Source organism: Pipistrellus kuhlii, unplaced genomic scaffold (assembly GCF_014108245.1).
Source record: "Pipistrellus kuhlii isolate mPipKuh1 unplaced genomic scaffold, mPipKuh1.p scaffold_m20_p_7, whole genome shotgun sequence".
Classification (NCBI taxonomy): Eukaryota; Metazoa; Chordata; class Mammalia; order Chiroptera; family Vespertilionidae; genus Pipistrellus; species Pipistrellus kuhlii.
The window spans coordinates 4,254,144-4,269,547 of record NW_023425573.1 but is presented as its reverse complement, the minus strand read 5'-3'; the positions used below and the strand labels follow the sequence as shown (position 1 = coordinate 4,269,547).

Here is a 15,404-nt window from a genome sequence, read left to right as displayed (position 1 = left end):
TAGCAATGGCGTGGGCTGCTTCTCTGTTTCATTTCATTTTTCTGCCTTTACTATAGAAGATATGAATCCGTACATATGGCAAGGACTGCCCTCATTATCTTCTCTATCTTTGCCTTGCAGTACATGCTCAATGGTATTCTTTGAGTGATACCCTAAAAACTTGTGTCAAATTTCACATTCTTTTGTAGATAAATGATGCATTTGGATTACATTTGGGTCCTGTCCCGCGAGAAGGGGAGATGAAAACTGGCTGAAAGAAGGTGAAGGGATTAGCCAAAGAACATATATGTATGCTTCTTGGTTGCGGGCATATCCCCAGTGGGGAGTGTGCAAGAAGCAGCTGATCAATGACTCTCTCTCAAAGATGTTTCTAACTCTCTATCTCTCCCTTACTCTCTACAAAATCAATAAAATATATTGAAAACAAAAAACAAAACAAAACAAACAAACAAACAAAAAACCCAGCAGTCGGTGCAGTGGTTAAGTGGTTGAGCCAAGACTTATGAACCAGGAAGTCATGGTTGGATTTGCAGTCAGGGCACATGCCCAGGCTGCTGGCTCAGTCCCCAGTGGGGGCCCTGCAAGAGGCAGCTAATCAGTGATTCTCTCTCATCATTGATGTTTCTCTCTCTCTCTCTCCCTCTCTCTCTCTCTCTCTCTCTCTCTCTCTCCCTCCCTCCCTCCCTCCCTCCCTCCCTCCCTCCCTTGCTCTCTGAAGTCAATCATAAAAGTATATTTTTAAAAACTAGCAGAATTTATAATAGCATTTTTGAGGGGATATCAGCAGATGTAGAATTATACATAATCTAGAGCCACCCTGAGAAATATTAAAGTAGAAAGTTTTGAGAAATGGGAGAACAATTACAATTAAAGACATTATTTACTTTGTTAATAGTTGGCAGAATATGCTCATTATGTGTCACTAAAAAGCTTTAAATAAAGCCAGAGGCCTTTTATTTCATAGAAGATAGAAAATTTAAAAATAACCTTTCTGATATTAGCTTTTCTCAATATTACTGATACTATAAAACCAAACTTCTGATTTGTATCACAGAGCAAATGAGATTGAGTAAATTGAATTATCTTAAAAGGAAGAGAGAGGCTCACCATCTTTCTTACTTTTCCTTGTAAATACTTTTGAAAATTATAATGATTATTATGATTCAAAACAATGTGACTTAGCCTACAATACAATTTTAGCTAGGAGCTATAAAATGTATTGCACAGAATGTGTCATAAAGTATTAAGGGTGGGGAAAGGAAAAAATATTATGGCAACTACTATAGAGCAACATATAAAAGCCATGAATTGAATTCTGGGTAGACTGGTATTACATGGGTTAAGAAATTACAAGTGAAAAGATCCTCTTTTCTCTCAGATATTTTATCATGAATTCTAGCTCATATGTATCACTAAAAGGGCAAAGTTTAAGAAACTTCCTAGTGTACATGACTTCTCCTTTGAACAATAGCTTCATCTCTTTCACTAATAGTGTCAATAAATCAGCTATATCTCAGGAAAAAAACAACCACACAGTAATTCAAATTTCCTGGCTAGTGATGTTTATTACATCAAAAGGTGTTGAGCCATGCAAATTCTCATTTATCTATTCCCTCATAGATACCGATAAATGGAAAATTCAATTCATCATTTATGAAATATTGGCTACTACATTTGCAACGTGTTTTATATACTTCTTCAATGAACAGTTTCACCATTATAATAGCATTTATCTTTCTATAATTCTAGGAAAGTAATAAGGTTTGTTGTACCACTTTTTTTTTTTTTTACATATTACTATATTTAGATTTAATGATATATAGTAGGTATCTAATTCATAAAATATTTTATGGATGAGTTTCTTTTGTGATTTATTTGTTGTTATATGTTATATTATGATGATAAACTTTGAATATGGACTAAAGGTATAGGCAATGACTATGCCAGAAATAATTCTCAACACTTTTCATTAGTTTCTTTGTAATAAAATAATTATAATATCCTAGAACTTACTTGTCTTAATTTAGTCATTAAGAAACAGAATATGGGAACTATTTATAACTATCTTATCTAATAATGAGGGGATATGCTAATTGACCCTCATGCTGTCACCACAGCCAATAAGGAGGAAATATGCTAACTGACTGCCCTTCCCTCAAAGATGACAGCACTCAAAGACACAAGATGGTGGCGACCAGTCCCCTGAGCCCCACAGCAGCCCAGGACCGGCCTGAGGCCCAGGCAAGACTCAGATGGCAGTTCCCCAGTACCTAGGGCCACAGGAGGCTCAGATAAACAGGGCCAGCCAAGTCTTGTGCTGCCAGCAGTGGCAGCAGCAGAGGTGTGATGGGACTTTGCCTTCCCCTGATTGCTGGGTCGCCTCCTGCCCTTGAGGGCTCCCAGACTGTGAGACGGGGCAGGCTGGGCTGAGGGACCCTGCCTCCAGTGCATGGATTTTCATGCACCGGGCCTCTAGTATACTTATATTGTGGAAACTGAATGTGAGAGTAAAAACAAACAAACAAACAAACAAAAAACAACTTATTTTTAAAAAGTCACATTCTGACAAACAAGAACCTAAGTTACAACATCTAGCAGCTTAAAGCACTGTAAGAAGCAATACCTGGATTCCAGCGCCCAGCTGACTCAAATATAAAATGCGGTTAGATCCTAAATCATAAATGACACATTTTATATTTAATTACATCACCTAACATGCTTTCAATTGTTATAAAAATAGACTGTTTCTATTACCTTTTACCAAAAGCAGACTTTTTTCTCAAATAAGGCATAACATTTATTGCAGGAACTATATTTAATGCTATATGTGAAATTTATAATTCTACTTTCACAACCATTTTGCCAATTGTCCATTCTCATTGTACTCCTTTGAAGATGAGGATACGGAGGCTTAGAAAGGCATATTTCTTGCCTCAGAAGAGAATGTGAACAGAGGGAGTCTGGATTCAGACCCTGCACTCTGATTAGCCATGCTTGGTAATACAGTCCCCACCTCCTGATTGGGTTCGATAAAGCATGGTATCCACTCAGTACAGCACGAATATGATCAACACCAGCACAGGAGGCTATTTAAATGTAACTGAATTAGCATTAGATAAAATTAAAGCTTAATGCCCTTCATCTCACTAGCCATATTTCAGGTTTTAAGTAGCTACATTTTTGGCTACTGGCTACTCAAGTGTGCAGCAGAGACCGTCTCCATCACCACAGACAGTTCTATTGGGCAGTAGTGCTTTAGAAGGTAAAACATGAAAATGGCTGCGGTTGACTCTTAAGTAATAATAATAGTAGTGGGGAAAATACTTTCCAATGTGTTCGCACAGTGGCTGGTGGGTAAATATTTGTGAGAAATTTAATATTTACTGAGAGGAGACAGATGTGCAGAGATAACTTGGAAGGGCTTGTATCTCAGTGTGTCTTGAAAATACGAGTAGAACAATACAGAGTCAATAAATATTTGAACTGGCATCACATTCCAAAGAATCCTAAACGTTCCCCATTAAAACTAACGGTTAACAAATATTTGTCAGCTAGTAGCTAAGAGTATAGTAACCTTGATTTTCGAAAGCCACTGTTGAATGGCAGTGGTTATAAAATGAATTAATTGATCTTTAAAATCAAATCTAGTGTTTACAATATTATCATTTTGTGTATTTATTTATGTATTTTTGTCAACTGACTGCCATTTTCTGTACATACACCCATGATGTATTCAAGTATCATGTCACAATTAAAGTCAAGGTTCTTTCTAAAATATAAACTTAAGTTCTTCTGCTTAATTTTAAAATGTTTATGTTTAAAGAAATTTATTATTTTGCTTACTGTGGTCTCATCCTGAGACATTGTCCTAAGCATTGTTATGAATGGCACAATATGAAGAGATGGGAACTAATCTTAGATTTCACACAAGTTGGCCCCATTAGCCCCAAGACCTTGGGTCTTATATGCAAAATAACAATAAAAATACTTTCCCAGTCAGCATTCTTGAACTGTGTGTGTGAGAACATTCTAAAAAGGAACATGAAAGCATTTTTTAAAAAATGTATAAATCTATAACAATATAATAATTGTCACTTCGATAAACATTGGAAGATAGCAACATGAAGCCTCACTTCTTATCTGAGACTGAGAAAGTTTACTTATGTTTTAAATTGCATTAGAGACTTGTCAGAGATTGCATACACTCTTTCTTCCTTCTGAAATACAAATTCATGACTCACTGCCTCCAGAGCTCTGGTTTGATTCTGGCAATTCAGAAGGTGCAAAGAGCTAATGACTCTGGCCCCAGCATTGCTTGGTGACTGGGAATGGATGCAGAAAGTTTGCAAACTCTTTTACCCCATTTTTTACTAAATCTTTTGGGGTGATACTGGTTAACAAAATTATACAGGTTTCAAGAGCACAATTTCACACACATCGTCTGCACTGTTATGTGTTCACTGCCCCAAGGCGAGTCTCCTTCCATCATCGTTGGTATCTGCAGGCCCAACAAAGCTAATGTCCTGCTCTCAAGTCGAGGAAGCAGATATTCTCATATGTTTACTGCTTACCTCAGAATGAAATCATAGATTCATGATGCTATCCAATCAGTTTCTATTATTGCATTCGGGACCCTGCAGAGCCAAGACCCCCTCCCATTTTCTGAGGGCCATAAGCAAACAAGCATGCTTTCTCAATAAATGAGCTTTCATAACAAAGTATTTTTACCTTAATATGCTTTCTCTCTTAGGGAAGGGTACATACAGATCTTAGTGTGTCTTAGGGACAACAAATTGGTTCTCTAAATCTATGAACACATTCTAGAAATTTGCGAAAATGATCACTCTATCTGACCCCATATTTATAACATTTCCTTTCAAATATATGTTTCTGTTTTGCCTGTACACAAAAACACATTGCTTATGGCTTTCCTTCTTTTAATCACTATACAGCATCTGGCATGACAAGCAAATGATGTCCTTTAAAAACATTGATTAGAATATTATTTTTTTTTTAGAAATTATAGACCTGATCTTAAAATTGACACCTTCATAGGAATATACCACTCTTCATGGATTCCATCTGACTCAGAGGATTTTCAGTATGTTAGTTTTGATTAAATAATGTTTCCAAGTAGTTTATCCTTAAGTTAGGAATATTCTCAGAATCAATTATTTTCTCCAGATTTCAGAACATGCTGTGTAGCTCTCTCATTGTAAATATTAGCAGTGCCTTTGTCAAACATTGTATCTGACAGCAATCTGAGCTAGGCTAGTTGAACCCACTCAAACATTAGTCAGACCTTACACAGAGCAACTGAAGAACACTTAGGAACAGTGATGTCAGAAAAAGAACTCAGAGTGAGTATGTCTGTTGTTTAGGTCAAGACAAATGTCAGGGTCAATGAAAGATGAACCATGATGATGGAGATTTGAAATGAAGGGCTGGGGCAACAGGTGCTTGGCCCGAGCCACTGAACAACAGGAGCACAGTACTGGGGAGCACCTAGACAGCAGTAGTACCGAGAACAGACTAAATAAATAGCCTCAGGCTTTTCACTTCCAGAGAAATGATCTTATACTTAAAGCAATTTCAAAGTAGTATCAGAAGAGGCTATGAACTTCCATGCCACTTTTTGTCTCAACAAGTCACGTTTCAAAACCTCAATGAAGCAACAGGAAGGATTTGAGTATGCAGAACCTGTAAGGTTGTTTCATCGGTGTGCTTAAACAAAGGAAAGCTAAAAAGCTAAAAACAAAACAATACAGAGAAGGAAAACTAAGATTCCCTAAGCAGCCTCTATGTGAAAGGGCCATACTGTATTCTTGGAATCAATTCTAAGTTCCCCGGCTTATTTCATTAATGCCTAAAACAACACAGTGAGGTGGAATTTTCCATTTTAAAGAAAAAAAGGGACCTCACTTTTGAATAGTTTTCTCATTCCACATCCATACTTATTAAAAATACATTGAGTCAATTACAAATGGCCTGTCCATTTCCATATCAGGTTATTTATTTGAACATTACTGAATAATGTGAAGGGGGTTATGAAACTTAAACTTTAAAAGGTACTGTGTTAGTTGTACTATTTTAATTGATAGTTTATGCATGTTTGAAGACAGACATTCAAATGTAATGGTCGGAAGTTACATTCTTCAAATGCAACATCATTTAGATGCATCTCCTGGATGAAGCATTTTATTTTATTTTTAGTTGACCAGAATTCAGTAAACTTAATGTACTTTTTACTTTTTTATTGAGGCCTCCCCAAAATATTTTAACATTTCACTTTTTGTTTAAAATGTGTTTTTGCCCACATCTCAAAAATAATCTAATCAGGATGACCTAACATGCAGTTAACCAATTAGAATACTTATAAAATATTAAATAAAGACACTAGTACATAAATATGTTGGTTTTAAAAAAGAGAGTATTTGGCCAGCTTTTGAAAAACTTAAATTATATATTTATAGATCCCAAATTTCACATACTCAAATAGATATCCTTATAATTCATAAAATACAAATTCAAATGTTTAATTTAAAGTATGGTGAGAAAAGTGTACATATTTATGTATTAAATTTATACCTATGTGTGAAAAAGTTTATAAATATCACATGTTATAAAATAATAATATAATTCAAGAATTATAAAAATTTCAAAACCATTATTCATTTCTTCTTTGTTTTAAGCATAGAAAAATTGTGAAGAAAACTCAATGCTTCCTATGCAATTTTTAACTGAATCATATTATTTTTAGAGTCCTAATTTTAGGCAATTTTCTCTAACCATTCCATTTCCAAGTTCTTCTTCCTATCATTACAGTATTCCCATGCAAGTAGTAATTTAGTAAAAAAAAAACCAAAAAACAAAAACTTGCTTTTTTGTAAGATAGCTATCTTTGAGACAAAATAAAAATGTTGATGAAGTAATATATAAATTCCAAAAATTTTGCATTTATCATCATGCATTCAGTTCTATGGAAATCATGTCCAAAGTCAATAACATAATCAGTATTCCTTTCTGCATCCAAAATATTCCAATTTTAGCTCCCATGTCTGGCTAATGATGAAGTTACTTCTAACTTAAAATGATATATTTTACACACACTATAAATAAAATAAATAATTTAAATATCCTGTTAGCAATAATGTTATATATTTCTTAACATTTTAAAGTAATATTCTAAAGTATTACTTTTTCAATATCAAGAAACTGACAGTGAATGAACTCAAATACATAGAAAGGCACTATATATTTTGATGCAAAATATACAGATATTAATTTAGATTAAATTAATAGCTTAGACTTCTTTCTCCCACTGTGGGATGATAATTAATTACTAATTAGCACATTTTGATTGCAGGCACCCATGGCAAAATGTATGATTAGAAATCCTGCCTCAAAAAAGCCTTCCACCGCAGCCTTTCTGGGCTTGAACTGTGTGAACTCTGAAGTGTCTGAACTAAGAAGATATCGTGGGTTGCAAAGATCAGTTTAAAAATAAATTCCTACCATGTGTGTTTTCTTGTAGCAAGATGATAGCATTAGGTTGTTAGCAGACTGTCTTCCTGGTTAGGGGGGGAAATCACTGACAATAAGAAATTAAAGCGCTCTGAGAAAGAATCACAGGGGCATTTAGTGAGTTACTACATAGGAGAAATCAAAACTGAATTAATACATTAGATAAGTTTTCCAAAACTACGGAATTGAACTAAATTCTAGATACAGCGGCTGGTGTATTTACTGAGCTTTAATGAGAGAGCTGCTTTCCTGCTGCTCTGATGATATGGTCGGCCATCCACCTGAGACCCCAGACACAGCACTCTGACACCTGCTTCCTATCTAGGTTTTCCGTCACTGAGCATTTCCTCAACAGTGTGCACGTGTTCAGCTGCGATAACAGTATTAAGGTCTCCCTCAGACTGCACTCACAATATCTGAGCCTAAAACAAGGGCGTCATAGGGAACACGTTCTCACAAAAGGAATAAGAAGTAGATATTAAATGCTTTATAGTGCTCCTCAATGTAACACACACTGCAGTAACTGCACACACACACACACAGGTGTGTGCCTACAACGTTATATTGATGAGAATATTTTTACTATTTTATATATGTTCCTTACCTGTCAAGTTCTTCAGTCCAAGTTCTTGCAGCCCAAAGTTGCCATCTTTTCTGTAGTTTAAAAATATTGCCAAGGCGTATCGATCCTCATACAGTTTTGTCCCACGGATGATGCGTAAATTCTCCAGAGGCAGGTAACGGAACTGGTTAAGAGCCACCAACACATAGCCCGTGACTTCTCGAATAGACTGGAAAGAGACAAATAAATGCCTGTGTTAAAACACTGAAGATTGTGTATCGGCATATTTATGTAGTCATTTACTTAAAAATAAGTCACAAGTCTATTTTTCATTGTTAATAATATACCCATTTCCACACCATGTTGTAAACAATTGCCTTGATGATATAATATCACAAAGAGTTAAAAATCTCATTTGAAATATGAGTTGTATTTTTTTAAAGTCACATATGTGCCTACAGTAAAATAATGGATTTTGTTTTAGGATGCATTCTTTATACTTGAGAGTTGAGTATAATTCAAGGCATGGAGATCTCATTTATATTTTTAATGTATATATATATATATATATTTTTAATTTTAGAGAGGAAAGGAGAGGGGGAGAAATATAAACATCAATGATGAGAGAGAATCATTGATTGGCTGTCTCTTGCAAGCCCCCCACTAGGGATCTATCTCACACCCAGGCATGTGTCCTTTACCAGAATCAAACTTGGGACCCCCAGTCCACAAGCCAACATTCTATACACTGAGCCAAACCAGTTAGGGCAAAATCCCGTTTATTGACAAACTGAAATGAGTAAGAATACATGACCATCAATCAAATGTCATATAAAAATGCAACTGGTAAGCTTATCACAAATAAAACAAAGCTGTATCAGTTTGTTAATTGGGACAGGTTTCATACTGCTAATTTTCTTGTTGAATGCTAAACTATGGAAGAACAGCGGCCCCCTCTGTCTCTGGGGAACACTTATATAAAAATATGCATTAAAGACATTATGGTCAATCACTTGATTATGAATACAATCTTTATTTTTACTGTCTACTCTTTAATGTATTTATATATAATATAAATTAATTAATTGAAGGTGCATGAGACATTTGAAAGCAAAAAAAAAAAAAGTCACAAAAAAAGCTTTAGGTTTCATTTTAAGAGATTTTGCTTGGAGCAATGGCTGCAGTGGGCAGAGGATGTCTTATTGAGTTGTACACTTAAAACCCTATAGGGTTTAGTGAACCGGTATCACCAGATAAATTCAATTTAAAAAATAAAGTTATAGATTTTCAGTAAAAAGAACAAGATCATAATGACAGTTATGAGCATGTGTGGCATTTTTATGAAAAATTAAATGCACTGCAAAAGTACTAAAATGTTTTATATTTTTTTAATGTCAATCTCATGTTATTTTAGACCTCTTAATTTCAGATGTCCCAGTGCTCAGTCTTTGGTATTCTCTCCTCCTTCCACTTTTACTCCCTTGGTGATCTTATCCTGGTCCAAGTTTGCCAATCTCCAAACTATTACCTTCAAACTATCCCCTAAAGTCCACACTCATGTCCAGCTCCCTTCTCTACATCTTCACTTGAATATCTGATACACTTCTCAGACATACAACTCTAAAACTGACCCGCATCTTCCTTTCCCCAGCCCTCCAATGGCCTTCCCCATCTCAGCTGAAGTCCAGCTATCCTTCCTATTGTTCAGGCCAAAGTCCTGAGATCATTCTTGATTCTCCTCTTATACCCCTTCCTATGTGTCCCATATTGAAAATGATCAGGGATCCAAACACTTTGTACTATGTCAGCCACTGCTGTCATCTGAGCCACCATCACTTCTCATCAAGATTACTGTAATAAATCTCTGTTTCTACTCTTGATCGCTTATGGTGTTTTCTTAGTTAAGGCTACCCCTGATCAAACAAAAATCATATCATGACACTTACATTCTTGAAATGCTGAATCTTCTCCCAAGTCACTCAGAGTAATGCAAAATGTTTCCAATGATGAGTCAAAACCTCTATCTGGTCAGGCTGGTGCAGTAAGCACTAGCCATATTGGGCTATTAAGCACTTGAAATGTAGCTAGTAAAGATTGAATGATGTGTTGTAAATGCAAAATACACTCTGGACTTCAGAGATTAAGGATTAAAATTACATTTTAGATATATTGCATTCTATAAACTGGATTATTAAAGTTAAGTTGACCTGGCTCTATTTAACTTTTTATTGTGTCTACACAAAAATTTAAATTACATTTTATAGGTATCATTATAATTCTGTGCGATGGAATCTGGCCATCAGTGTTTTTATTCTGACTTTCTCTCTCTCTCTCTCTCTCTCTCTCTCTCTCTCTCTCTCTCTCTCTCTCTCTCCTTTTTCATTCTCTTTGTTGTTCCCACATGACAACCGTGGTCCTATCCCTAGGTGCTCACATCACTCTCAAAGGCTTCCGTTTCTCTCCCTCTTGTTATCTTCTTGGCTAATTTCCTCAGTGCCTTCAAGTTTCTACACAAATCTCAACTTCTCAGTAGAGGCCAACCCTCCCACATCCCCTGCTTCAACTTTCATTGTTTCTACACTACTTTTCACTTTCTGATGCACTGTAGAGTTTATACATTTATTAAATTTAGCAATAACAGTCTACCGCTCCTCTTCCAAGAATACAAGATCTACAAAGACAGAACACTGATTCATCCAATCGTGTGTCCCAAGTGATTAGAACAGTGATGGTACATGGTGAGAAACCAATAAGTATGTGTTGAGCACTCCAGCTGTTCTCTGGCCACACCTTCACCACTAAGCCAGGTCTGTGGAGTGAAGAGAAGTGCCCATCTGGAGTCAGCACTCATGTTTGCTTGACCATGCTCCAAACCACTGTGATTCCAGAACTCCAATTCCAGATATCCCTGAGTCATCATTCAGGGCCTGTGATATCATTTTTCCCAGCTTGGTCCTCCACACAGCAGACTCTGCCACCAATGCCCATGCACTTGGGAAGAATGGGTAGACCAGGAACAAATATCTAAGTGGTAAGGGCATGGATTTTGGATGTGTGGGATACAGAGTCCGTTCAATTGTGTACACTTGTGCTCAATGGTTGAGAGTCAATGTGAACTGGGAAGTCACGTTTCTATTCCATGTCAAGGCACAGGCCTAGCGTGTAGGGCTTGCAGGAGGCAGCCAATCTATGATTCTCTCTCTCATCTTGATGTTTCTATCTCTCTCTCCCTCCCTCTTCCTTCATCACTGAAATCAATAAAAATATATATTTTTAAAAAGAAACTTATGAGTGAAGAAGTGAAGTCAGCAGCAATTTTATAATGTTTATTAGGAAATGAACTATTTTTAGCTAATATGCTAGTATCCAGTTGTCTGGTCATCCTTTCAACCAAACAAAGAGTAGTATGCTAATAATATACTAAAGCTGCTCAACCACCTGCTATAACATGCACTGACCACCAGGGGCAGACTCTCTGACTGGTAGGTTAGCTTGCTGTTGGGGTCCAGCCAATCAGGTCTGAGCAAAACAGGCAGGACATGCCCTGGAACCCTCCCATATTCCTTCCCTGGCTGGCCAACCTCCTGCATCCCTCCCAGGCCCGGATCATGCACTGGTGGGGTCCCTTGGCCTAACCTTCCCCCTCTCTCAATACAGAACCCCTTAGGGAATGTCAGAGAGCCGGTTTCAGCCCAATCCTGCAAGCCAACTGAGGGACGCCACTGGTATGCAATTCATGCACCGGACCTATAGTTAATTAATAAAGATGTGCTATTTAGCATGGCTTTTAAAACACAATAGCAGAAACTATAAATAATAAGAGATCTGATATAAGAAGTGTTCTAGGTAGGAGCCAAAAACAATGCTGGACACATAGAGAATGATCAAAACAGCACAGAAGAGGAAGCTCCAAGTGCCTTCAGTTATAAGAGAACATAAATCATAACTGTGAACATATCTGCATCCATATATTATTTAATGTTTTTCTATTTAAATTATTTACATTGTAAAATGTATGAATTTCTAATTCTAGGGTAGTCATTAAATTGTTCTTTGAAACAATTCTGTTTTCTTCATAGATGTCCAGGTTAAAGCAACAGCTACTCCTTTGTTAAGATCCAGGGACTGGAAGAATTGTTTATTATAACCGAGATTCTGGTGTTGAAAATGAGCCTCTTTTATTGTGCATTCTGCTTGTTATTCTCTTGTCTTGCAAAATAGTGTGTGCAATTTAAACATCAGCTTAACCAATGTCCTTTTGCTATGTGAGCTCTGGACATCATTATATGTCCATGTGGAGGATGCATCTGTTTAACCCACTTTGAACAAAGCCACCAAAAGTAGGTAATATGTAATTCACCGAGAGTGAATTATTTGATGATAATGATGGAGAAAGCTCTATTCACCTTACTCCACATATCCCCTTCTCCTATCCAGACAAACAATGTAAACAATAGGAGGAAAAATACAACACAAATATCTCAACCCAAGATTTATTGCTGTAACATTTTCTGTCTGCAGGGGGTCACAGAACCAATAGCTTTTTAACAAATTTTGGAGGATAAATTTAAAATTCTTATATTGTAATGCAATCAATTAGGCCTTAATTTCTACCACCTAATTCTTCTATTTTTCTGGTATTCAAAGTCACATCCTTTCAGGTACTCTTAAGACCTGTCTATGAACAACTATCTTGAGATATCTCAGTAAGAAGCCCCACGGCAGATAACATGAGCTACAGTGCATACTGATTGCAAATAAAATCACAGGAAACAACCTAGCAATGGTCGGATTACTTTTGGCTTAATGTTGAGAAAGATGTAACGGTCTGATCATCACTCCGATAAGTATGTTCTTTCAGACAGGTGCTGTGTAGAGTTAGTCTACTCTGAAGGCAGAATTAGAATTCCTCTGAGGAATGCCAGGTTCCATTTGGAAGTTATTTACAACCTGCCTGGGTGCAGAAGCCACAGTCCTCCAAACCCTTGGTGCGGTGGATGTGACAGTCACTGGGTGGTGACCTGGAGTACACCACTTAAAGTTCATGTCGTTATTGATGATTGTGGGCACGTTCTATGCAATAAATATATCTATATTGAATTATGGTGCCGGATAAAACTATAGAAGGGAAGAAGCTTGTCTAGCATCTCTTTCCATGAGTAATCAACAAAGAACTTCATACCCTCCTTAAAAAAAGAGTCAATAACATGGTTATATGTTAATTTTGGCAGCTCACTAGGCAATCCTGGTAAAAGTCAAGAGATATCTGAAAGGGATAATTAATTTTTACATTGCCTGGTAAGGAAACACAACCATGCCAGTTACACTTTAGGCAACATAATCTTAGTAGCACAATTTGTTTAACTCTCTAAGACCTTTTTATGAAAATAAAACAACTCTAAACAAAGAACTTATGTAAGGAAATTATAATAGTGAGAAATTAAGTCTCAACTGCCAAGCAAAGTTAGGCTCAGATCCAGCCTTTTTGTTGCCTGGTTTCATGATCTTCATCAAATTGTTTATTCTAATAAACCTCACCTTCCTCATTGTTATAAAAGTTTTATAAAGATTAAAAGATATAATAAAATGTCTGACAAATAAGTATTCAATAGATGCTAACTATTATATTACAAATATGATCTCTAATAATAGCCAAAATGAGCTCTCTGTAAAGAATTGAATTTGAAAACAAAACTGAGTATAACATCATTGCATAAGAACTGTTGCTTTTAATTCCTTTGTTATGTAACTTTGGCATGATTATGTCTTGCCTGTCCAGTTGCAATGTATTCCTAAAAGAAAGGCCTGGTTCCTTATACTTTTTTTTTTTTTTCTGTGTACATTCTAGCCCTTAGTACAGACTCTGGCACTGAGCAAACATCCATTAATGGCTGCTGAATGGAATGGAATTGGAAAGTAAGAATCTATGCTTATGGTCTTTTGAGATTAGCAGAATGTTTATGAAAACGTTTCATAAACATTCTGCTAATTAAATTGTTGTTGAAACAACACAATCCTGATTTGTGCCCAAGAACCACAGTGGTGAGAAGACCTTGTCAGAATGCCTCAGTGAAGAGAAAACCCTGACTCTGGTTCTGGCTTGCTAAGTTTTATTTTTAAGAAATTGCCTATTTTGCCAACCAAAGTGTGAATACTCACCTGAAGATATCTCTCTCTTTGTGGTGTAAGCTTGAGCTGACTATAATTGATTAATTTCCATTGTCAAAGCTTCTACATCTGCTTTGGCCAAGGAGTGAATACATCTGAAGATCATTAAAGCTTTAAATGCTTCCAAACTCTTCCAAGCCAAGGGGCAAATTTGTTTTGCTCATGGCATTTGATGATGGAAACCAAAATAAATGGCAAAACAAAATAAATATTACCAACTTCCCATACCATACTAAGGATCAATCTTAAAAAATACATGGTTTGTTCTAAAGGAAAAAAAAATTATGAGTATTCTTCTCATAAAATATTTTTAATGTGGCATCTGCAGTTATAAACATCCTAAGATTCCCAGTGGATACAGTGGATACAAATCTAATCAAAGATTAGCAAGATTTCATTGCATCAGTGGGCTTTCCATTTACCTGCAAATCATTCCAGGAAGAAAAAAAAAATAGCATTATTTTTAAAACTCTATTTCATTTCACAACTAACTGCATTTTTTTTTATACAAGCACAAGTCCTTTCTTCTTTTATAAATGTTTTTATTGAATTTCAGAGAGAGAGAAAGGGATACAGAGAGAGAAACATCAATGATGAGAATCATTGATCAGCTGGCTGCCTCCTGCATGCCCCCTACTGGGAACTGAGCCAGCAACCCAGGCCTGTGCCCTGATCTCAAAATCACAACAGGCCTGTGACCTCTTGGTTGGCCCGGTGCTCAACCCCAGAGCCACACCTACCAGGCTTCTACTCTTTCGTTTTAGCAGTTTTCCCTGTCTTTGTCCTCAGTGGAATAGTAAATCGATCCTTCAATGATTCTTCATCTACCTTAAGATTTATGTGATTTCAGAACCTCAGGATTTCTAAAAATTTAATCAATGTTTAGGACAAATTTATGTATGTTAAAAGCAATTATACATTTTTTACTAAGTGTGTAAAACTATTTCCTAAATTTTCTCCTAGTCAAATTAATCAGCAAGTCTAATTTTGTTGGTTATTTTTCTTTAATATAAGCATCATTTGAAAATGTACCTCTTTACTTTTGTTAGAGACCTCCTGCAGAGAGTCGAACTAGTTCTGAATTCTTAAATTCTACTCCACTTTCTTGTGTACTCATATCCAATTATATATAATTCAAAAATAATCCTAA

The 15,404-nt window shown here is 36.2% G+C and overlaps 1 protein-coding gene across 2 annotated transcripts in view; it reads right to left on the bottom strand.

Annotated features, from left to right (window-relative positions):
* The window catches only part of ERBB4 (erb-b2 receptor tyrosine kinase 4), an 819,175-nt gene that overhangs the window by 360,473 nt on the left and 443,298 nt on the right, over positions 1 to 15,404 (bottom strand). For both annotated transcript variants that reach the window (XM_045575406.1, XM_045575407.1), the window contains exon 3: positions 8,129 to 8,315. In XM_045575406.1, coding sequence (XP_045431362.1) covers positions 8,129 to 8,315 — 187 coding nt within the window. The remainder of the gene's footprint in view (positions 1 to 8,128; positions 8,316 to 15,404) is intronic.